At 32.9% G+C, this 24,497-nt stretch overlaps 5 protein-coding genes and 1 long non-coding RNA gene across 6 annotated transcripts; all 6 read right to left on the minus strand.

Annotated features, from left to right (window-relative positions):
* Nucleotides 1-1,764: 1,764 nt before the first annotated feature.
* LOC103483051 (MDIS1-interacting receptor like kinase 2-like) lies at nt 1,765-3,531 on the minus strand. The gene is made up of 3 exons (XM_008439484.3): nt 3,506-3,531; nt 2,669-3,399; nt 1,765-2,165 (listed from the first exon to the last, which is right to left on the minus strand). Exons 1-3 carry the CDS (start codon nt 3,529-3,531, stop codon nt 1,870-1,872), a joined length of 1,053 nt encoding a protein of 350 aa, XP_008437706.1. The 3' UTR covers nt 1,765-1,869.
* A 1,185-nt stretch (nt 3,532-4,716) lies between these two features.
* LOC103493239 (beta-galactosidase 7-like) lies at nt 4,717-7,185 on the minus strand. Its single transcript, XM_008453919.2, has one exon. It carries the CDS (start codon nt 7,183-7,185, stop codon nt 4,717-4,719), a length of 2,469 nt encoding a protein of 822 aa, XP_008452141.2.
* Nucleotides 7,186-9,095: 1,910 nt separating this feature from the next.
* LOC127150885 (beta-galactosidase 7-like) lies at nt 9,096-11,564 on the minus strand. The gene has a single exon (XM_051089581.1). The coding sequence runs from the start codon at nt 11,562-11,564 to the stop codon at nt 9,096-9,098; it is 2,469 nt and encodes an 822-aa protein (XP_050945538.1).
* Nucleotides 11,565-13,474: 1,910 nt separating this feature from the next.
* LOC127150886 (beta-galactosidase 7-like) lies at nt 13,475-15,943 on the minus strand. The gene has a single exon (XM_051089582.1). It carries the CDS (start codon nt 15,941-15,943, stop codon nt 13,475-13,477), a length of 2,469 nt encoding a protein of 822 aa, XP_050945539.1.
* Nucleotides 15,944-17,853: 1,910 nt separating this feature from the next.
* On the minus strand, nt 17,854-20,322 carry LOC127150887 (beta-galactosidase 7-like). Its single transcript, XM_051089583.1, has one exon. The coding sequence runs from the start codon at nt 20,320-20,322 to the stop codon at nt 17,854-17,856; it is 2,469 nt and encodes an 822-aa protein (XP_050945540.1).
* A 1,803-nt stretch (nt 20,323-22,125) lies between these two features.
* On the minus strand, nt 22,126-23,588 carry LOC127150929 (uncharacterized). Its single transcript, XR_007823525.1, has 2 exons — nt 23,327-23,588; nt 22,126-22,447 (listed from the first exon to the last, which is right to left on the minus strand). It is a non-coding gene; the product is annotated as an uncharacterized LOC127150929 (long non-coding RNA).
* Nucleotides 23,589-24,497: the final 909 nt, after the last annotated feature.

Genomic DNA, 24,497 nt, shown 5'->3' on the forward strand with positions numbered 1-24,497 from the left:
ACGACTTGCATGTTTCTATATATGTAATTTAATTATACTCATGCAAAGTCCAATGACAATAAGAGGAGTCGTCGTAGGTAGCCCTAAATTCAATCAAAACCTCACATATTGTTTTTTTTTTTTTTTAATATAAGCAAAATTGGTCTATTATTGTTGTTGTCTCCTTGATATTGTTGGGTGAGATAGTTGAGATCTCATATTACAAAAAAAAAATGAAACATGCATTATTGTCACACAATATTTGATTGTCAGAGGTGAGTTTGCATTATCATAAGTGAAAGGTTGTCCTAGGTGAGTTTAAGAAAGTTTTAATATAGAAAGTGCATCAAACCTAACTTGTCACGAAATGATGCATCTTTGAAAAGTGAATAAAAAGTAAATAGTTAATATCATTTTATAAGATTGGTGATTAAAACTTTTAATAACCTTTAATCGAAGATACATGTATGGTCATATCATGTCCACAATAAACGTTAAGATATGAGTCATATAATTCATTCTATCAATCGATCATTGTCACACAAATATATTTAATAATAAAAAAATAAACTACAATAGTCTTTTATCGATTATTATTATCTCTTTTATTTTTGGGTGAAATAAATAGGTTTGAGATGCCTGGTTGTCGGTAGTTCCCAAATATTCAAGTAACTATACATGGTTGAGGTGACAATGGACAAACACAAAGTTGTTTTCCTAACAAAACTTGTATGTCTAAGAGAGAGTTATCAAATCTTTGAGAATCTTGTGAAAGTAAATATTTATAATTAGAAAAAAAAAACATATATTTACTGAACATTAAACCATAAAGAAATTTTAATGTTTAGTTGGCCTAACCTTTCTAGGGTTACATTAGGTATGGGTAGTTTGTGTTCATGCATGTCTAAGCATAAGTAAAAGTAATACCCTCTTTCTTCCATTTTCCCTAAGAAAATTTTCTGACCTCATGAACCAATATAATCTCATTTTAGTATAAATCACTATAACCAAATAATTGGCAAATATAATATTTACAACATTGGTACATGTGAAGTTTTTGGGCACATAGTTTTTTAATTAATAACTTAACTAAAATAATATGAATGTAAATATCACACCCATGCCCTGGGCTATTGCCTGTGCCTAAAATGAAAAGTACATTTCAATGGAGATTGAAAATGTTAGATTCAGCAAATTACGAAAGAAGTAACAAACAAAAATCATCTATATATTTATTTTTTTCGTACTTGAATGTCAAAAGTAATAATTAAGTAGCATTTTTGTCGATCACAATATCTTCATACTTAAGGTGATGTGACTATTTCTATCGTGATATTCATATTTTTTACTATTGGACGAACTAGGAGAAAATTGAAAAAAATAAAACAAACATTTTATTACATACCACTTTAGAGATGATTTTGATGTAGTCCTAACACGATAGTCATGATCGCCTATCACAATATTCTTTTTTTTTTCTCACCCAAAAAACAACTAACAATGAGAAAAGCTTACAAAAAAAAAAGAAAAAAAAAAACAATGAGAAAAGCTTGACAACACGAAAAAAATGTGTATCGCATCAGGGGTACCATACACATGGTCTTCCTCGATGTGATAGGTTAAAAATTGCAATAATGTTTAATGAAGCAAATTGCAAAATATGTTATATTTCATACATTTACGAGGAACGGATCATCAACCATAAAAACTCTCCTTAGAGGGCTATCTATATATATAAAAAAAACTCCATTTCTTTTGTAAGTGTTAATGAACATAAGCCTATAAAACTCAAACAATACAATATTATTATAATTGTCAATTTAGAAGAACCAATAACTTAAAGGATGATTTTCTTTCAAACTAACTCCTCTCTAATAAAGGCACTTTTTCTCAATGCAATCCCATCTGATGGCAGACAGAATACATAGTGGGGCGTAACTGAGGCTCAGCCTGCACACAAGATATCGCTATACTCACAAGTGAACTCAATTCACTTAAAACCTTTCCTGTTCGAGGGTATGCAAGCCGAGGATCCAACAATTCTTTCATCTCAATACCCTTTTGCGGGGAACTTTGTAGAGATAGAAGGGCTTCTCCTGGATGTCTTCCCATCAATACTTCCAAACTCACCACTCCAAAGCTATAAACGTCACACTTTTCTGTCGCCTTGTTCGTGTATGCGAGCTCTGGGATTTTTAATCAATACAAGAAATTTGTGGCATTAATATCAGTACAAAATTGGCTTTTAATGTTGATAAAAAAACCTAACACACGTTATAATGATAAGAAGACAAATACGTGACCAACATGACAAAAATTAAATTGAGTTATTTAATACTGATTTGATCAGTTGATGCACAAAAACCCCTTAAGCGTATATATTTTCACAATTTATAAATTAAAGGGAATGCTAATAGACTTTTTATCATCTAAAAAAATCAATGGTAAACTAAAGGAAAGAGCTAATTTATTGAAGGTGCCATCAGTATTCTAAAAAACAGGAGGAAGTGACAATGATCAAAGTCCAAAATACTAAGACTAAATTAAAATGGTATTTTCTGTCCAAGTACTTTAGACATAGTAGGGGTTTATCGCGATCTATAAAAGGTAAAAGTAGGAGGGAGTAGGAAGTTGTTTAGTAGATAAAAGATAAATTCATATGTTCTAAGGAAATTGAATTTAAACTAACCTGGTGCCATGTAGCCATGAGTGCCAACAACAGCAGTGGAATGCAAAGCATCAAACTTCAAAAACCTTGCAGTCCCAAAATCCGCCACGTGAGCTTCAAAATCCACATCCAGCAAGACATTCTTCGCTGTCACGTCACGGTGGACGATCGCTGGAACACAGTCGTGATGCAAATAACACAAAGCCTCAGCCACACCCTTCACTATCTCAACTCTCTTCACCCAATCAACCTCTTTCGCGTCCTCTTCATTTCTCAAAACTTCCCATAAGCACCCTCTTTCGATGAAATCGTATACCAAAAACGTGTGTTCGCCTCTCGAGCAAAATCCATGAAGCTTAACTATGTTTCGATGACGGATCTCGGTTAGTGTCGCTACTTCACTTTTGAAACTCTTCAAGTTCTCCATCCCCATATCACTGTCCCAAAAGTTGAGCTTCTTCACTGCAAAGATATCACCAGTCGACATTTCGACTTTGTAAACTTTTCCTGACCCTCCTGCTCCGATGCAGTACTTGTCATTGAAATGCTCCGCTGCTTCGATTATGTCATCATATACTATCTTCCCGTCGTAATCCCACGGGTTTTCAAATGGTGGTTTGGGTCCCCTTTTTGGGTGTGATCGTTTGGTATCTTTATCTCGTCGGAACCATGAAATGACCCCAAATAGTACTAGAGAGAATAGTAATGCACTTGCTATAGTTGGAACAAGAATAATCACCAGATTCTGCCATCTGATAAAGATATAAACAAAAGATTAAATATGTCTCATCCAAAATGTGCGATATGATATATAGTTAAGCATTTTTCTACATAAGAAAAGAATCATGACCAATATACGAGCAAAGAAACACATCAATATACATTAGTAACAAAGCATTTGGTTGAAACTCAACTCTCTCAAAATAGATCTTTTTATTGAAGAAAAAAACCCAAAGTAGAAATAAAATGGTTTAGGTATGAAAAATTGACAATAAAGTGCTTGGTTAAAAAACAGTGAAAGTCTACCACAACTCATGGATCACACTTTTCTAATACCTTATTCAATAGGTATTGGGTTTCATGTCAAAATTATTAACGGTAAGATGTGTAGTTCATTTATTTTCCACGTGAGATTTCTCAATATCTCAACTAAAAAGAAGTTAAAAATCTATCGGAACTTACTGACTTAACAAAAGTATAATCTTTGCACAAAATTCTATCTTGGTTAATGCACAAATTAAAATAAACTATATTTAGTAAATATCTCTAAAAAAAACTTATGAATTAACCAACTGAAATTCAACTCTTGTTTAATGTTTTTTTCATACTCAATTTAATGCTAGAACAACTATTTCAATAATATGGACTATACCAATTATCCACTATCTACCAATTATCTACTATCTAGTTAATATGAATACATATACATATTATTGTTTTACTAGTTAATATTAATTATAAAAGAAAATTATCGTAAATATTTTGGTTCATTTTTCTATATTTGAAAATGATGTAAGTGATTATTATTTACGAGCTATATCAATATTAATGCACTTATTATTATTTACTTTAAGAAAAAAAAATATCAAACTTTTGAGTTAGGGATGAGTTTAGTATCTTTTATTTTTGGATTCTCCCATGGAATCATAACATTTTTGCATGCCCTCAATATTTTCACATAAATCTGTGTTGTTAACAAAAAGTTGTCCTTATAGGAGGTTTTCACTCTACAGTTAAAGACTCATAATTTATTCCTCTAATTCCCTTCGAATGGAGTTTTAGTATGGATGGCTATTTCTTTTTAATTAAGAATAATGCTTAAGCATATAACAACGTTTTTAAAAAATTTCAAATATAGCATAGTTTAGTGACAGACTTCTACTGAGACTTTTATGGGTTATCTGTGATAAAACCAATATTTTTAATATGGTCTATCATCAATACACCATGAGGTGTTAATCGTTTCTTATACGTTTGTGATTAAGAAATCATACTAATGAAAACGAAAGAAAATAAAAATACATAGTTTGTTAAATGTTAATATTTATGCATATATATTACACCATTAATCAATTTTGTGCACATAGTGCTTGGACTGCCAATCTTGCAGATAAATTTGTAACATCGCCTAATCCAAATGACTTTGCAGATACATCAATTGAACAACTTTCCATGCCAATGCAAGCTTTCTCCACAAAAAGAGCACTGTTTGTCACATCCCATGAACCTTGCTTAAACGAACCACATTTTCCTTCTGGATTTCCATAGCTTGCAAATTGGATTTCAGAGATGACATGTCCTCCCTGACAAGACAACTCTAAGGTGCTTCCTTCATTAGCATTTCCACATATAGTTCCAATTGTTATTGTTTGAACTGACACTTGTTGTGGATTTCCACCAATTTCTTCGAATAAAATCAATGTGTTTTTGTCGCTCGAAAGAAATGATCTTGGAACATGATACCATCTTTGAGAAGGATTTCCACAATTTTGCACACATTTGCTAGGGTCGTATGCACCTCTATAGTCACATGTTGCATTGCAACTGTCATTGCCGGCAATGAAAGATGGCCAAAATCGGCCTATGCTTTGTCCATTTACCCAAGCTTGGCCTTTTCCCATTCCTTGCATGTCCAAGACCACTGGGTCAATTCCACCAGGTGTCTTAAAGCTAGTCTTGTACCATGTCATTCGCCTTCCAATAGATTTTTTATTTAATGCAATCCAATTTGTTCTCTCTGAGAACATCGGGTTGTAAATTTGCTTCATTTCTCCATTTAATCCAACCTTATAAGACCACAAATTTGATGACAAATCAGTTGTCACATTTCCATCTCCAATTAGATAGATGGGACCTCCATCGATTCCCGTAGGTACCATATCATAAAATGCATCGTAATTCTTCAACCCAACCGTGGCACTCAAAAGAGTTATTGTGTTGGTTCCCGATTTTAGTAGAATGGGTTTCTCAAACACAAAACTCTGGCCATTACTCTTCCATTGCGACCCAATGTATCTTTTATTAACGAAAGCATGAAGCACATGACCCTTTGTATTCACTTGCAGAGTCACATTTTGAAGTGAAGATGTTCTGCTAGTGTCAACCTTCGTCATGTACCAGAAGTAGTCGCTAAAATCAACTGTGACCCTCTTTTGTTCCAAGAGAAGGTTTGCCGCAAATTTACCATTTCCTTGTAGTGTGTCTTTCATAGGTTCTGGAGCCCAAGTCCACGAGAGTTGTGCATTTTCCTTCTCATTTTGCTCCTTCACAAACATAGATGTCTGAGAATTTACTTTTGCAGTGTTGTAAACCTCCTTGTTGCAACCATCAAGAATGCTCACAGACCAAGCTGGTACAAAATATTTTCCATCTCCTTGTAGATCTATGGTGGCATCATTTTTTCTATCTGTGTTGCTTAAAAAGCAAAACCTCTCCCCTGTTGTTGGGTTAAAGAATTTCGTTAAAGTTACAGAGCTTCCAAAGTTTTGGTCTGAGCGTGTGCCATTAGTGAGAATCTTCTCTCCTAACTTGATTGATGCATGAAGTTGTTTGAGATGCCCCCATTTAGGTTGATTCAAGTTCCCATATTCATCAAGTGGGGCGTTGTAATCGTAAGATGTAGTGATGAATGGACCTCCCGATGTTCTCCCAAAGTTGGTGCCTCCATGATACATGTAATAATTATTGAAGACGCCACCAGATTGAAAAAATCTTGCCACAGAAAATGCTACATCTTCTGCAGTTCTGTAAGGGTCTTTGTCGCCCCATTTCTTGAACCATCCCACCCAATTTTCAGTGAACATTTTTGGGCTCTTAGGATTGTTTGGAGTAAAGTTATCGCAGTAGAATCCATTGCATGTATTAATGATAGGTTGTGGGGCATCGCTTTGTTGGCACATGATCCATGGAACGCCAATATTGAGAGATTCGGCCATTTGAGCACACCAATTGATGTATGCTTTTCCTGCATCTCCATAAGCTGGTGTCATCACATTTCCATACTCATTCTCAATTTGAGCTAATATTATTGGCCCTCCTTGTGAAGCAAAGAGATTGGCTTGTTTACACATATTCACTATCTTTGTCGTGAAAGTTTGCATTTCATTCTTGTAGACTTGATTGTTAGTTCGTAGTTGGATTCCTGGCATATTGTGCAACCACACTGGAAAGCCTCCGTAGTTCCACTCGGCACACACGTAAGGACCAATCCTCATGACAACATAAAGTCCAGCATCTTGGACAAGCTGAAAGAATTTAATGAAATCTAAACGTCCAGAAAAATCATATTTTCTTCGTTGTGGCTCGTGACGATCCCAAAAAATGTATGTCTCAATTGCATCAAGTCCACCATCTTTAGCTTTCTGAATAAGATCAGGCCACATTGCTTCAGTGCTGCGTGGATAATGAATTGAGCCCGAGAAGATAATACGTCGTTCTCCATTTATAATTATCGCATTTGAATCATATGAAACATTATCTGCTATGCAGAATGTCAAGCAAGCTAGAGTAATTGCAACAAGCCATTGAAGCTTAAACATCTTTGATCCCACAACTTGTGTCTTTGGTTTATTTTTTTTCCCTCAATCGATGTGTTTATTTATATAGAATACATAGTGATAAGGTGAGAGTTCTTTCCTATCTAAATTTGTATTCAAGTTGTTGATTAATTCTAAAGATAGAAAAACAACTCACAAAAGTTTTTCGATATGAGTTGCATCCTTTAAAATTTGAGAATTCTAGTTTACCTTATCCTTAATTAAATAACCTTTTACCGAAAATACAATTATTACACGCAACTAACAAAATTGTGTTTTTTTCCCAACAAACATAGGATTCTATTTTTCATTTTTGACATTTGGTTTAAGGTTGTAAGCCATCGACTTTAGGTTGAGCTTAATATAATATGAGCAATTGAATATAAATAGATAGATGGATATAATTATATATATTTACATTAAATATATAATATTAATTGTTTCTAATAGTAGTTTAATGAAATTCCTTTGTGTTATATTTATCAATTAATAATAATATTGTTTAGAAATGAAATAAATAGAAAAATTATTTTAAATGACAAAAATTTTGAAATGTTTATAAACGTAGTAAAATATCATCATCTATGTGTGATAGATTACAGTAGGACACGTATAATAGTCTAACTTGATCTATCACGATTTATGATAGACTGCGATATTTCGTAAATATTATGGTTCATTTTGGTATACTTGAAAATAACTCAAATAAGTATGTTATCTTAAATTGCAAACGTAGGAAATCGGCTTCCACCATCTTATAAAGACACCCCATGGGACAGTAGAGGTCCCTACGAAGGATGAGCGTTGAATGTCACACGCCCCAGCAAGAGACAAAAGTTAAAGACTTCAGAGAAAAATTATACTAAGATTGTCGTAACTAAGTGTAATGAATGATATAGTTTCTTTTATGTAATAAATAATCCAGTTTTTACTGGAAATCTGATTACGATCAGGTTTGTTGTCTAGAGTCCAATTACCTAACATTTGATTACAATGTCAAAGTTAGATTTGTTGTGTTTATGAGTGAAAATTGGGGCCGATGGATCCATAGTTTTTGTTTAGAATGGACTCTTAGATATGTAATACCATTCTACATTCTACATATTTCGAACAAAATAAAATGTTTATTTGTATTATTATTTACTTTAAGAATATTTGTTTTACATATCTAATTATGTATTCTTATTTACATAATTGAATTGAGTCTAAAAATAACAATTTAACTTTTCACTAAAGTGAATTCAGAAAAAACTTATTAAAAGTTCATCTCTTGAATCAACCAATTGAAACAAAAAAAAAATGTATATGATTATTTGCTTAGTTTAACAATGAGTTTCTTTACAAATGTATTAAATAGGCAAAATATATGTTATACAATGAACTCTACATTTTTGTAATTAAAAAATAATTTTTTTTATATATTTCTAAAAAAAGTATAAAAATACTTAAAAAGAAAAAGTTGTAATAAAATAAATCAGTACTGCAAGTTAATTTTTAAAAAAATGTGTACAACTTAAAAACTCTGCTTAAAACATCTCATTTTTTATATGTCCTTATAGGAGGTTTTCACTCTACAGTTGAAGACTCATAATTTATTCCTCTAATTCCCTTCGAATGGAGTTTTAGTATGGATGGCTATTTCTTTTTAATTAAGAATAATGCTTAAGCATATAACAACGTTTTTAAAAAATTTCAAATATAGCATAGTTTAGTGACAGACTTCTACTGAGACTTTTATGGGTTATCTGTGATAAAACCAATATTTTTAATATGGTCTATCATCAATACACCATGAGGTGTTAATCGTTTCTTATACGTTTGTGATTAAGAAATCATACTAATGAAAACGAAAGAAAATAAAAATACATAGTTTGTTAAATGTTAATATTTATGCATATATATTACACCATTAATCAATTTTGTGCACATAGTGCTTGGACTGCCAATCTTGCAGATAAATTTGTAACATCGCCTAATCCAAATGACTTTGCAGATACATCAATTGAACAACTTTCCATGCCAATGCAAGCTTTCTCCACAAAAAGAGCACTGTTTGTCACATCCCATGAACCTTGCTTAAACGAACCACATTTTCCTTCTGGATTTCCATAGCTTGCAAATTGGATTTCAGAGATGACATGTCCTCCCTGACAAGACAACTCTAAGGTGCTTCCTTCATTAGCATTTCCACATATAGTTCCAATTGTTATTGTTTGAACTGACACTTGTTGTGGATTTCCACCAATTTCTTCGAATAAAATCAATGTGTTTTTGTCGCTCGAAAGAAATGATCTTGGAACATGATACCATCTTTGAGAAGGATTTCCACAATTTTGCACACATTTGCTAGGGTCGTATGCACCTCTATAGTCACATGTTGCATTGCAACTGTCATTGCCGGCAATGAAAGATGGCCAAAATCGGCCTATGCTTTGTCCATTTACCCAAGCTTGGCCTTTTCCCATTCCTTGCATGTCCAAGACCACTGGGTCAATTCCACCAGGTGTCTTAAAGCTAGTCTTGTACCATGTCATTCGCCTTCCAATAGATTTTTTATTTAATGCAATCCAATTTGTTCTCTCTGAGAACATCGGGTTGTAAATTTGCTTCATTTCTCCATTTAATCCAACCTTATAAGACCACAAATTTGATGACAAATCAGTTGTCACATTTCCATCTCCAATTAGATAGATGGGACCTCCATCGATTCCCGTAGGTACCATATCATAAAATGCATCGTAATTCTTCAACCCAACCGTGGCACTCAAAAGAGTTATTGTGTTGGTTCCCGATTTTAGTAGAATGGGTTTCTCAAACACAAAACTCTGGCCATTACTCTTCCATTGCGACCCAATGTATCTTTTATTAACGAAAGCATGAAGCACATGACCCTTTGTATTCACTTGCAGAGTCACATTTTGAAGTGAAGATGTTCTGCTAGTGTCAACCTTCGTCATGTACCAGAAGTAGTCGCTAAAATCAACTGTGACCCTCTTTTGTTCCAAGAGAAGGTTTGCCGCAAATTTACCATTTCCTTGTAGTGTGTCTTTCATAGGTTCTGGAGCCCAAGTCCACGAGAGTTGTGCATTTTCCTTCTCATTTTGCTCCTTCACAAACATAGATGTCTGAGAATTTACTTTTGCAGTGTTGTAAACCTCCTTGTTGCAACCATCAAGAATGCTCACAGACCAAGCTGGTACAAAATATTTTCCATCTCCTTGTAGATCTATGGTGGCATCATTTTTTCTATCTGTGTTGCTTAAAAAGCAAAACCTCTCCCCTGTTGTTGGGTTAAAGAATTTCGTTAAAGTTACAGAGCTTCCAAAGTTTTGGTCTGAGCGTGTGCCATTAGTGAGAATCTTCTCTCCTAACTTGATTGATGCATGAAGTTGTTTGAGATGCCCCCATTTAGGTTGATTCAAGTTCCCATATTCATCAAGTGGGGCGTTGTAATCGTAAGATGTAGTGATGAATGGACCTCCCGATGTTCTCCCAAAGTTGGTGCCTCCATGATACATGTAATAATTATTGAAGACGCCACCAGATTGAAAAAATCTTGCCACAGAAAATGCTACATCTTCTGCAGTTCTGTAAGGGTCTTTGTCGCCCCATTTCTTGAACCATCCCACCCAATTTTCAGTGAACATTTTTGGGCTCTTAGGATTGTTTGGAGTAAAGTTATCGCAGTAGAATCCATTGCATGTATTAATGATAGGTTGTGGGGCATCGCTTTGTTGGCACATGATCCATGGAACGCCAATATTGAGAGATTCGGCCATTTGAGCACACCAATTGATGTATGCTTTTCCTGCATCTCCATAAGCTGGTGTCATCACATTTCCATACTCATTCTCAATTTGAGCTAATATTATTGGCCCTCCTTGTGAAGCAAAGAGATTGGCTTGTTTACACATATTCACTATCTTTGTCGTGAAAGTTTGCATTTCATTCTTGTAGACTTGATTGTTAGTTCGTAGTTGGATTCCTGGCATATTGTGCAACCACACTGGAAAGCCTCCGTAGTTCCACTCGGCACACACGTAAGGACCAATCCTCATGACAACATAAAGTCCAGCATCTTGGACAAGCTGAAAGAATTTAATGAAATCTAAACGTCCAGAAAAATCATATTTTCTTCGTTGTGGCTCGTGACGATCCCAAAAAATGTATGTCTCAATTGCATCAAGTCCACCATCTTTAGCTTTCTGAATAAGATCAGGCCACATTGCTTCAGTGCTGCGTGGATAATGAATTGAGCCCGAGAAGATAATACGTCGTTCTCCATTTATAATTATCGCATTTGAATCATATGAAACATTATCTGCTATGCAGAATGTCAAGCAAGCTAGAGTAATTGCAACAAGCCATTGAAGCTTAAACATCTTTGATCCCACAACTTGTGTCTTTGGTTTATTTTTTTTCCCTCAATCGATGTGTTTATTTATATAGAATACATAGTGATAAGGTGAGAGTTCTTTCCTATCTAAATTTGTATTCAAGTTGTTGATTAATTCTAAAGATAGAAAAACAACTCACAAAAGTTTTTCGATATGAGTTGCATCCTTTAAAATTTGAGAATTCTAGTTTACCTTATCCTTAATTAAATAACCTTTTACCGAAAATACAATTATTACACGCAACTAACAAAATTGTGTTTTTTTCCCAACAAACATAGGATTCTATTTTTCATTTTTGACATTTGGTTTAAGGTTGTAAGCCATCGACTTTAGGTTGAGCTTAATATAATATGAGCAATTGAATATAAATAGATAGATGGATATAATTATATATATTTACATTAAATATATAATATTAATTGTTTCTAATAGTAGTTTAATGAAATTCCTTTGTGTTATATTTATCAATTAATAATAATATTGTTTAGAAATGAAATAAATAGAAAAATTATTTTAAATGACAAAAATTTTGAAATGTTTATAAACGTAGTAAAATATCATCATCTATGTGTGATAGATTACAGTAGGACACGTATAATAGTCTAACTTGATCTATCACGATTTATGATAGACTGCGATATTTCGTAAATATTATGGTTCATTTTGGTATACTTGAAAATAACTCAAATAAGTATGTTATCTTAAATTGCAAACGTAGGAAATCGGCTTCCACCATCTTATAAAGACACCCCATGGGACAGTAGAGGTCCCTACGAAGGATGAGCGTTGAATGTCACACGCCCCAGCAAGAGACAAAAGTTAAAGACTTCAGAGAAAAATTATACTAAGATTGTCGTAACTAAGTGTAATGAATGATATAGTTTCTTTTATGTAATAAATAATCCAGTTTTTACTGGAAATCTGATTACGATCAGGTTTGTTGTCTAGAGTCCAATTACCTAACATTTGATTACAATGTCAAAGTTAGATTTGTTGTGTTTATGAGTGAAAATTGGGGCCGATGGATCCATAGTTTTTGTTTAGAATGGACTCTTAGATATGTAATACCATTCTACATTCTACATATTTCGAACAAAATAAAATGTTTATTTGTATTATTATTTACTTTAAGAATATTTGTTTTACATATCTAATTATGTATTCTTATTTACATAATTGAATTGAGTCTAAAAATAACAATTTAACTTTTCACTAAAGTGAATTCAGAAAAAACTTATTAAAAGTTCATCTCTTGAATCAACCAATTGAAACAAAAAAAAAATGTATATGATTATTTGCTTAGTTTAACAATGAGTTTCTTTACAAATGTATTAAATAGGCAAAATATATGTTATACAATGAACTCTACATTTTTGTAATTAAAAAATAATTTTTTTTATATATTTCTAAAAAAAGTATAAAAATACTTAAAAAGAAAAAGTTGTAATAAAATAAATCAGTACTGCAAGTTAATTTTTAAAAAAATGTGTACAACTTAAAAACTCTGCTTAAAACATCTCATTTTTTATATGTCCTTATAGGAGGTTTTCACTCTACAGTTGAAGACTCATAATTTATTCCTCTAATTCCCTTCGAATGGAGTTTTAGTATGGATGGCTATTTCTTTTTAATTAAGAATAATGCTTAAGCATATAACAACGTTTTTAAAAAATTTCAAATATAGCATAGTTTAGTGACAGACTTCTACTGAGACTTTTATGGGTTATCTGTGATAAAACCAATATTTTTAATATGGTCTATCATCAATACACCATGAGGTGTTAATCGTTTCTTATACGTTTGTGATTAAGAAATCATACTAATGAAAACGAAAGAAAATAAAAATACATAGTTTGTTAAATGTTAATATTTATGCATATATATTACACCATTAATCAATTTTGTGCACATAGTGCTTGGACTGCCAATCTTGCAGATAAATTTGTAACATCGCCTAATCCAAATGACTTTGCAGATACATCAATTGAACAACTTTCCATGCCAATGCAAGCTTTCTCCACAAAAAGAGCACTGTTTGTCACATCCCATGAACCTTGCTTAAACGAACCACATTTTCCTTCTGGATTTCCATAGCTTGCAAATTGGATTTCAGAGATGACATGTCCTCCCTGACAAGACAACTCTAAGGTGCTTCCTTCATTAGCATTTCCACATATAGTTCCAATTGTTATTGTTTGAACTGACACTTGTTGTGGATTTCCACCAATTTCTTCGAATAAAATCAATGTGTTTTTGTCGCTCGAAAGAAATGATCTTGGAACATGATACCATCTTTGAGAAGGATTTCCACAATTTTGCACACATTTGCTAGGGTCGTATGCACCTCTATAGTCACATGTTGCATTGCAACTGTCATTGCCGGCAATGAAAGATGGCCAAAATCGGCCTATGCTTTGTCCATTTACCCAAGCTTGGCCTTTTCCCATTCCTTGCATGTCCAAGACCACTGGGTCAATTCCACCAGGTGTCTTAAAGCTAGTCTTGTACCATGTCATTCGCCTTCCAATAGATTTTTTATTTAATGCAATCCAATTTGTTCTCTCTGAGAACATCGGGTTGTAAATTTGCTTCATTTCTCCATTTAATCCAACCTTATAAGACCACAAATTTGATGACAAATCAGTTGTCACATTTCCATCTCCAATTAGATAGATGGGACCTCCATCGATTCCCGTAGGTACCATATCATAAAATGCATCGTAATTCTTCAACCCAACCGTGGCACTCAAAAGAGTTATTGTGTTGGTTCCCGATTTTAGTAGAATGGGTTTCTCAAACACAAAACTCTGGCCATTACTCTTCCATTGCGACCCAATGTATCTTTTATTAACGAAAGCATGAAGCACATGACCCTTTGTATTCACTTGCAGAGTCACATTTTGAAGTGAAGATGTTCTGCTAGTGTCAACCTTCGTCATGTACCAGAAGTAGTCGCTAAAATCAACTGTGACCCTCTTTTGTTCCAAGAGAAGGTTTGCCGCAAATTTACCATTTCCTTGTAGTGTGTCTTTCATAGGTTCTGGAGCCCAAGTCCACGAGAGTTGTGCATTTTCCTTCTCATTTTGCTCCTTCACAAACATAGATGTCTGAGAATTTACTTTTGCAGTGTTGTAAACCTCCTTGTTGCAACCATCAAGAATGCTCACAGACCAAGCTGGTACAAAATATTTTCCATCTCCTTGTAGATCTATGGTGGCATCATTTTTTCTATCTGTGTTGCTTAAAAAGCAAAACCTCTCCCCTGTTGTTAGGTTAAAGAATTTCGTTAAAGTTACAGAGCTTCCAAAGTTTTGGTCTGAGCGTGTGCCATTAGTGAGAATCTTCTCTCCTAACTTGATTGATGCATGAAGTTGTTTGAGATGCCCCCATTTAGGTTGATTCAAGTTCCCATATTCATCAAGTGGGGCGTTGTAATCGTAAGATGTAGTGATGAATGGACCTCCCGATGTTCTCCCAAAGTTGGTGCCTCCATGATACATGTAATAATTATTGAAGACGCCACCAGATTGAAAAAATCTTGCCACAGAAAATGCTACATCTTCTGCAGTTCTGTAAGGGTCTTTGTCGCCCCATTTCTTGAACCATCCCACCCAATTTTCAGTGAACATTTTTGGGCTCTTAGGATTGTTTGGAGTAAAGTTATCGCAGTAGAATCCATTGCATGTATTAATGATAGGTTGTGGGGCATCGCTTTGTTGGCACATGATCCATGGAACGCCAATATTGAGAGATTCGGCCATTTGAGCACACCAATTGATGTATGCTTTTCCTGCATCTCCATAAGCTGGTGTCATCACATTTCCATACTCATTCTCAATTTGAGCTAATATTATTGGCCCTCCTTGTGAAGCAAAGAGATTGGCTTGTTTACACATATTCACTATCTTTGTCGTGAAAGTTTGCATTTCATTCTTGTAGACTTGATTGTTAGTTCGTAGTTGGATTCCTGGCATATTGTGCAACCACACTGGAAAGCCTCCGTAGTTCCACTCGGCACACACGTAAGGACCAATCCTCATGACAACATAAAGTCCAGCATCTTGGACAAGCTGAAAGAATTTAATGAAATCTAAACGTCCAGAAAAATCATATTTTCTTCGTTGTGGCTCGTGACGATCCCAAAAAATGTATGTCTCAATTGCATCAAGTCCACCATCTTTAGCTTTCTGAATAAGATCAGGCCACATTGCTTCAGTGCTGCGTGGATAATGAATTGAGCCCGAGAAGATAATACGTCGTTCTCCATTTATAATTATCGCATTTGAATCATATGAAACATTATCTGCTATGCAGAATGTCAAGCAAGCTAGAGTAATTGCAACAAGCCATTGAAGCTTAAACATCTTTGATCCCACAACTTGTGTCTTTGGTTTATTTTTTTTCCCTCAATCGATGTGTTTATTTATATAGAATACATAGTGATAAGGTGAGAGTTCTTTCCTATCTAAATTTGTATTCAAGTTGTTGATTAATTCTAAAGATAGAAAAACAACTCACAAAAGTTTTTCGATATGAGTTGCATCCTTTAAAATTTGAGAATTCTAGTTTACCTTATCCTTAATTAAATAACCTTTTACCGAAAATACAATTATTACACGCAACTAACAAAATTGTGTTTTTTTCCCAACAAACATAGGATTCTATTTTTCATTTTTGACATTTGGTTTAAGGTTGTAAGCCATCGACTTTAGGTTGAGCTTAATATAATATGAGCAATTGAATATAAATAGATAGATGGATATAATTATATATATTTACATTAAATATATAATATTAATTGTTTCTAATAGTAGTTTAATGAAATTCCTTTGTGTTATATTTATCAATTAATAATAATATTGTTTAGAAATGAAATAAATAGAAAAATTATTTTAAATGACAAAAATTTTGAAATGTTTATAAACGTAGTAAAATATCATCATCTATGTGTGATAGATTACAGTAGGACACGTATAATAGTCTAACTTGATCTATCACGATTTATGATAGACTGCGATATTTCGTAAATATTATGGTTCATTTTGGTATACTTGAAAATAACTCAAATAAGTATGTTATCTTAAATTGCAAACGTAGGAAATCGGCTTCCACCATCTTATAAAGACACCCCATGGGACAGTAGAGGTCCCTACGAAGGATGAGCGTTGAATGTCACACGCCCCAGCAAGAGACAAAAGTTAAAGACTTCAGAGAAAAATTATACTAAGATTGTCGTAACTAAGTGTAATGAATGATATAGTTTCTTTTATGTAATAAATAATCCAGTTTTTACTGGAAATCTGATTACGATCAGGTTTGTTGTCTAGAGTCCAATTACCTAACATTTGATTACAATGTCAAAGTTAGATTTGTTGTGTTTATGAGTGAAAATTGGGGCCGATGGATCCATAGTTTTTGTTTAGAATGGACTCTTAGATATGTAATACCATTCTACATTCTACATATTTCGAACAAAATAAAATGTTTATTTGTATTATTATTTACTTTAAGAATATTTGTTTTACATATCTAATTATGTATTCTTATTTACATAATTGAATTGAGTCTAAAAATAACAATTTAACTTTTCACTAAAGTGAATTCAGAAAAAACTTATTAAAAGTTCATCTCTTGAATCAACCAATTGAAACAAAAAAAAAATGTATATGATTATTTGCTTAGTTTAACAATGAGTTTCTTTACAAATGTATTAAATAGGCAAAATATATGTTATACAATGAACTCTACATTTTTGTAATTAAAAAATAATTTTTTTTATATATTTCTAAAAAAAGTATAAAAATACTTAAAAAGAAAAAGTTGTAATAAAATAAATCAGTACTGCAAGTTAATTTTTAAAAAAATGTGTACAACTTAAAAACTCTGCTTAAAACATCTCATTTTTTATATGTCCTTATAGGAGGTTTTCACTCTACAGTTGAAGACTCATAATTTATTCCTCTAATTCCCTTCGAATGGAGTTTTAGTATGGATGGCTATTTCTTTTTAATTAAGAATAATGCTTAAGCATATAACAACGTTTTTAAAAAATTTCAAATATAGCATAGTTTAGTGACAGACTTCTACTGAGACTTTTATGGGTTATCTGTGATAAAACCAATATTTTTAATATGGTCTATCATCAATACACCATGAGGTGTTAATCGTTTCTTATACGTTTGTGATTAAGAAATCATACTAATGAAAACGAAAGAAAATAAAAATACATAGTTTGTTAAATGTTAATATTTATGCATATATATTACACCATTAATCAATTTTGTGCACATAGTGCTTGGACTGCCAATCTTGCAGATAAATTTGTAACATCGCCTAATCCAAATGACTTTGCAGATACATCAATTGAACAACTTTCCATGCCAATGCAAGCTTTCTCCACAAAAAGAGCACTGTTTGTCACATCCCATGAACCTTGCTTAAACGAACCACATTTTCCTTCTGGATTTCCATAGCTTGCAAATTGGATTTCAGAGATGACATGTCCTCCCTGACAAGACAACTCTAAGGTGCTTCCTTCATTAGCATTTCCACATATAGTTCCAATTGTTATTGTTTGAACTGACACTTGTTGTGGATTTCCACCAATTTCTTCGAATAAAATCAATGTGTTTTTGTCGCTCGAAAGAAATGATCTTGGAACATGATACCATCTTTGAGAAGGATTTCCACAATTTTGCACACATTTGCTAGGGTCGTATGCACCTCTATAGTCACATGTTGCATTGCAACTGTCATTGCCGGCAATGAAAGATGGCCAAAATCGGCCTATGCTTTGTCCATTTACCCAAGCTTGGCCTTTTCCCATTCCTTGCATGTCCAAGACCACTGGGTCAATTCCACCAGGTGTCTTAAAGCTAGTCTTGTACCATGTCATTCGCCTTCCAATAGATTTTTTATTTAATGCAATCCAATTTGTTCTCTCTGAGAACATCGGGTTGTAAATTTGCTTCATTTCTCCATTTAATCCAACCTTATAAGACCACAAATTTGATGACAAATCAGTTGTCACATTTCCATCTCCAATTAGATAGATGGGACCTCCATCGATTCCCGTAGGTACCATATCATAAAATGCATCGTAATTCTTCAACCCAACCGTGGCACTCAAAAGAGTTATTGTGTTGGTTCCCGATTTTAGTAGAATGGGTTTCTCAAACACAAAACTCTGGCCATTACTCTTCCATTGCGACCCAATGTATCTTTTATTAACGAAAGCATGAAGCACATGACCCTTTGTATTCACTTGCAGAGTCACATTTTGAAGTGAAGATGTTCTGCTAGTGTCAACCTTCGTCATGTACCAGAAGTAGTCGCTAAAATCAACTGTGACCCTCTTTTGTTCCAAGAGAAGGTTTGCCGCAAATTTACCATTTCCTTGTAGTGTGTCTTTCATAGGTTCTGGAGCCCAAGTCCACGAGAGTTGTGCATTTTCCTTCTCATTTTGCTCCTTCACAAACATAGATGTCTGAGAATTTACTTTTGCAGTGTTGTAAACCTCCTTGTTGCAACCATCAAGAATGCTCACAGACCAAGCTGGTACAAAATATTTTCCATCTCCTTGTAGATCTATGGTGGCATCATTTTTTCTATTTGTGTTGCTTAAAAAGCAAAACCTCTCCCCTGTTGTTGGGTTAAAGAATTTCGTTAAAGTTACAGAGCTTCCAAAGTTTTGGTCTGAGCGTGTGCCATTAGTGAGAATCTTCTCTCCTAACTTGATTGATGCATGAAGTTGTTTGAGATGCCCCCATTTAGGTTGATTCAAGTTCCCATATTCATCAAGTGGGGCGTTGTAATCGTAAGATGTAGTGATGAATGGACCTCCCGATGTTCTCCCAAAGTTGGTGCCTCCATGATACATGTAATAATTATTGAAGACGCCACCAGATTGAAAAAATCTTGCCACAGAAAATGCTACATCTTCTGCAGTTCTGTAAGGGTCTTTGTCGCCCCATTTCTTGAACCATCCCACCCAATTTTCAGTGAACATTTTTGGGCTCTTAGGATTGTTTGGAGTAAAGTTATCGCAGTAGAATCCATTGCATGTATTAATGATAGGTTGTGGGGCATCGCTTTGTTGGCACATGATCCATGGAACGCCAATATTGAGAGATTCGGCCATTTGAGCACACCAATTGATGTATGCTTTTCCTGCATCTCCATAAGCTGGTGTCATCACATTTCCATACTCATTCTCAATTTGAGCTAATATTATTGGCCCTCCTTGTGAAGCAAAGAGATTGGCTTGTTTACACATATTCACTATCTTTGTCGTGAAAGTTTGCATTTCATTCTTGTAGACTTGATTGTTAGTTCGTAGTTGGATTCCTGGCATATTGTGCAACCACACTGGAAAGCCTCCGTAGTTCCACTCGGCACACACGTAAGGACCAATCCTCATGACAACATAAAGTCCAGCATCTTGGACAAGCTGAAAGAATTTAATGAAATCTAAACGTCCAGAAAAATCATATTTTCTTCGTTGTGGCTCGTGACGATCCCAAAAAATGTATGTCTCAATTGCATCAAGTCCACCATCTTTAGCTTTCTGAATAAGATCAGGCCACATTGCTTCAGTGCTGCGTGGATAATGAATTGAGCCCGAGAAGATAATACGTCGTTCTCCATTTATAATTATCGCATTTGAATCATATGAAACATTATCTGCTATGCAGAATGTCAAGCAAGCTAGAGTAATTGCAACAAGCCATTGAAGCTTAAACATCTTTGATCCCACAACTTGTGTCTTTGGTTTATTTTTTTTCCCTCAATCGATGTGTTTATTTATATAGAATACATAGTGATAAGGTGAGAGTTCTTTCCTATCTAAATTTGTATTCAAGTTGTTGATTAATTCTAAAGATAGAAAAACAACTCACAAAAGTTTTTCGATATGAGTTGCATCCTTTAAAATTTGAGAATTCTAGTTTACCTTATCCTTAATTAAATAACCTTTTACCGAAAATACAATTATTACACGCAACTAACAAAATTGTGTTTTTTTCCCAACAAACATAGGATTCTATTTTTCATTTTTGACATTTGGTTTAAGGTTGTAAGCCATCGACTTTAGGTTGAGCTTAATATAATATGAGCAATTGAATATAAATAGATAGATGGATATAATTATATATATTTACATTAAATATATAATATTAATTGTTTCTAATAGTAGTTTAATGAAATTCCTTTGTGTTATATTTATCAATTAATAATAATATTGTTTAGAAATGAAATAAATAGAAAAATTATTTTAAATGACAAAAATTTTGAAATGTTTATAAACGTAGTAAAATATCATCATCTATGTGTGATAGATTACAGTAGGACACGTATAATAGTCTAACTTGATCTATCACGATTTATGATAGACTGCGATATTTCGTAAATATTATGGTTCATTTTGGTATACTTGAAAATAACTCAAATAAGTATGTTATCTTAAATTGCAAACGTAGGAAATCGGCTTCCACCATCTTATAAAGACACCCCATGGGACAGTAGAGGTCCCTACGAAGGATGAGCGTTGAATGTCACACGCCCCAGCAAGAGACAAAAGTTAAAGACTTCAGAGAAAAATTATACTAAGATTGTCGTAACTAAGTGTAATGAATGATATAGTTTCTTTTATGTAATAAATAATCCAGTTTTTACTGGAAATCTGATTACGATCAGGTTTGTTGTCTAGAGTCCAATTACCTAACATTTGATTACAATGTCAAAGTTAGATTTGTTGTGTTTATGAGTGAAAATTGGGGCCGATGGATCCATAGTTTTTGTTTAGAATGGACTCTTAGATATGTAATACCATTCTACATTCTACATATTTCGAACAAAATAAAATGTTTATTTGTATTATTATTTACTTTAAGAATATTTGTTTTACATATCTAATTATGTATTCTTATTTACATAATTGAATTGAGTCTAAAAATAACAATTTAACTTTTCACTAAAGTGAATTCAGAAAAAACTTATTAAAAGTTCATCTCTTGAATCAACCAATTGAAACAAAAAAAAATGTATATGATTATTTGCTTAGCTTAACAATGAGTAATGATGGTGATGATTTGTGGAATATACAAAGGAAGTTATGTAAAAGCAAAGGGAAAAATTACTCAAATGACTTATACTATAAATGTCGAGGAAATTTCAACTTCCATTAATATTAAAACAGTAGTGCTACTTGACGTTTTAGAAATGTCAAGCAGTGATAATTTTGACGTTTGTAAAATTGTCGTGGGAACTATTGTCAACAGAAAATAACTATCGATGAGAGAAAAACATCAAATTACATTTTTTTTTTAATATTTTGCTAGATGTCAAGAATAGTCACAAACTAGATATATTGGTTATGTGTCAAGAATATTAATCGATGTATCATGTATCATGTGTTGTAAGTCTTTGATGTATTTTATTTGTCAAATGTATTGTTATCTTAACTACGGAGATAATTGATAAATTATTTAGTTCAGAGCACAACTTCAATGTGATGTCATAGAGACAAAATCTTAACACAATACCAAAATCTCGTGTAATGTTATTTTTTCTCTATTTAATTGAATTCTCTATTAATTTCATAGTAAGATTGAATAAGTACTTCTATTCATTTGAACCTTCGTAATATCATTTCTTCTCCATCTAATATTGATATTGATTTTGTTACTTATTTTACAATTTTTTTCAATAATAATCATTCATTGTGAAGCATTAACTTAAATTTAAAGTTTGGTGTTTTCTATAGGTTTTATTGTTGCGTCCTCGTCCTCATCCTCCTCCGCCGGGTTCCCATGGCCTATCAGGTCCGTCCTTCATCTTCACTTTCTCAACCGTAATACCCATCTTTTCACCTACCATATCCCAATCAACAAGAACTCAAAATTTCAGATTAAGAATAATCAAGATTAGGAAAAGGTTAATCAAATGATGGTATTAGAAAGAAATTTGTTTCTAATGTGGTATAAATTAAACGGGCTTTTTATTTATCACACCTTTAATAGTAATTTCTAGCATTACAGTAGTACGAATTGAATGCTAAAAAAATGTATTAATGGACTACATCTTCTTGTCATGATCTCTAATATGCACATTAAAATTAATTTTTCTCCATTATCGACAAACTTCATCTTTACAACTCTACATTCTAAACAAAAACTTATTAATTTCAACACATCAACTCTACTCACCGGGTCAAACACCCTTTAATATATTTATACAGAAACATACACTTTTTAAATGGTAGTATAGTCCTCCTTCGTTTATGTCCCAAGATTTTGAAAAAAAATTCAATTTTAACCATTGAAATTTGAAACTTTAAAAAAAAAAAATCTAAGAAGAGTTTTCCCGTCGAATTTAGATAAAAATTAGGACGAGAATTAATGCATAAAAATTACAAAACATACGGTATCACAAACATGAGGGATATATAAAAAATGATTATGTAAATGTACAGTTTAACATGTATATCATTTTAGACAAAGCAAGTGATTACGTTGTTAAAAACCTCAATCTTCCATATACTTTGTAATTTGTAAATAAGTTCACATACATATCTTTTAATGATCCTTACACAACTGTGTCCCAACAAATTTCATACTTTTTAGAAAAAGAATTATTCTTTAGAAATAAATTTCAAAATTCAACGGTAAAAACGAAGACAAGTTTGTAATCAATCTCAAAATTCATAGACAATTTTGTATAATTTAACCAATAAATAGAGAGTTACGAACCATTAGGGGCAGCAAGCAAGTTCCTGTTTGCGAACACGTTGGTAGACAAAAGAATAAGCACTAAAACAAACCTAAGAACTTCTCCAATCCTTGAGAAGTGCTTATTATTTTGGGAAGCCATCTATTTGTCTCTTAGTTTTGTTTGCATTTCTTAAAAGAGGTGTTGTGTTAGGTATTTATATAGCCATTACTGCAACTTTATGCTTTTGAGAAAAGTCTATTTGTAGTATTAGTCATTTTCCCTCTGCAAGTGGTTGCTGTCATTTTTCAAATTGAAGACAATATGTTTCTTAAATTGAAATCGATCGACAAAATTTGATGAATCTTGGTTATATATCATTTTCTTCGATTCAATTGGATCATAAATATTTGGATTCTGATACAGGTAAATTATAAATACGCTATATTTTTCCAAATTTTAGTTGATCGGTCGTCCTAAAGGTCGTCTAAGATCGAACTCTCATTAAGTAGAGAAGTCTTTGATAAAAAATAAAAAATAAATAAAAAAAAAGTTTATCGAATGATTTCTATAGGGGCTTGGAGTGATAGCAATGAACTCTAATAGTAATATAGTATAAGAAACAATAGAGGTAAGAATAATTAATGATAGCGTTACATGTCAAGGTCCTCATTAGTGAATTTCACCTACTTCTTACAAAGATTATAAATATTTGAAATGTATGTTTTGGTACACTTATAGTAACACCAAGTGATTAATATATTGATTAAAGATGATGTGGTTAGTCGTGGTTAGACTTTTGAACATCAAAACTCTAAACTTTGATTATAACCTTTTTAAACTCATATACTAAATCAATTTAAGGACCAAATGTGTGTATATAAAATTTAGGGTTATTTTGTAATGTTTTTATCATGTTTCTCTTGTTTGTTTATTGTTCTTAGAAGAACAGAAACAACAAACAATCTATATGCATAAATATAATTCTCCTTTTCAAACAAACAGCTTGTGATGCCTTAAATCTATCTTTTTCAAGAACCAAGCAAAAAATTAACAAAAAAGAATAACGTTGAAATCTTCCTCCATCTTTTGTCCTAGACGGTAGGGATAATCATCAATCGGTCGGAGTCGATTTTTTTTTTTTTGTTTTACAAAACCACCACCGAACCAATCATAATCGATTTAATAAATGTTCAAACCAGCCTCAACATC

Source organism: Cucumis melo, chromosome 9, assembly GCF_025177605.1.
Source record: "Cucumis melo cultivar AY chromosome 9, USDA_Cmelo_AY_1.0, whole genome shotgun sequence".
Lineage (NCBI taxonomy): Eukaryota > Viridiplantae > Streptophyta > Magnoliopsida > Cucurbitales > Cucurbitaceae > Cucumis > Cucumis melo.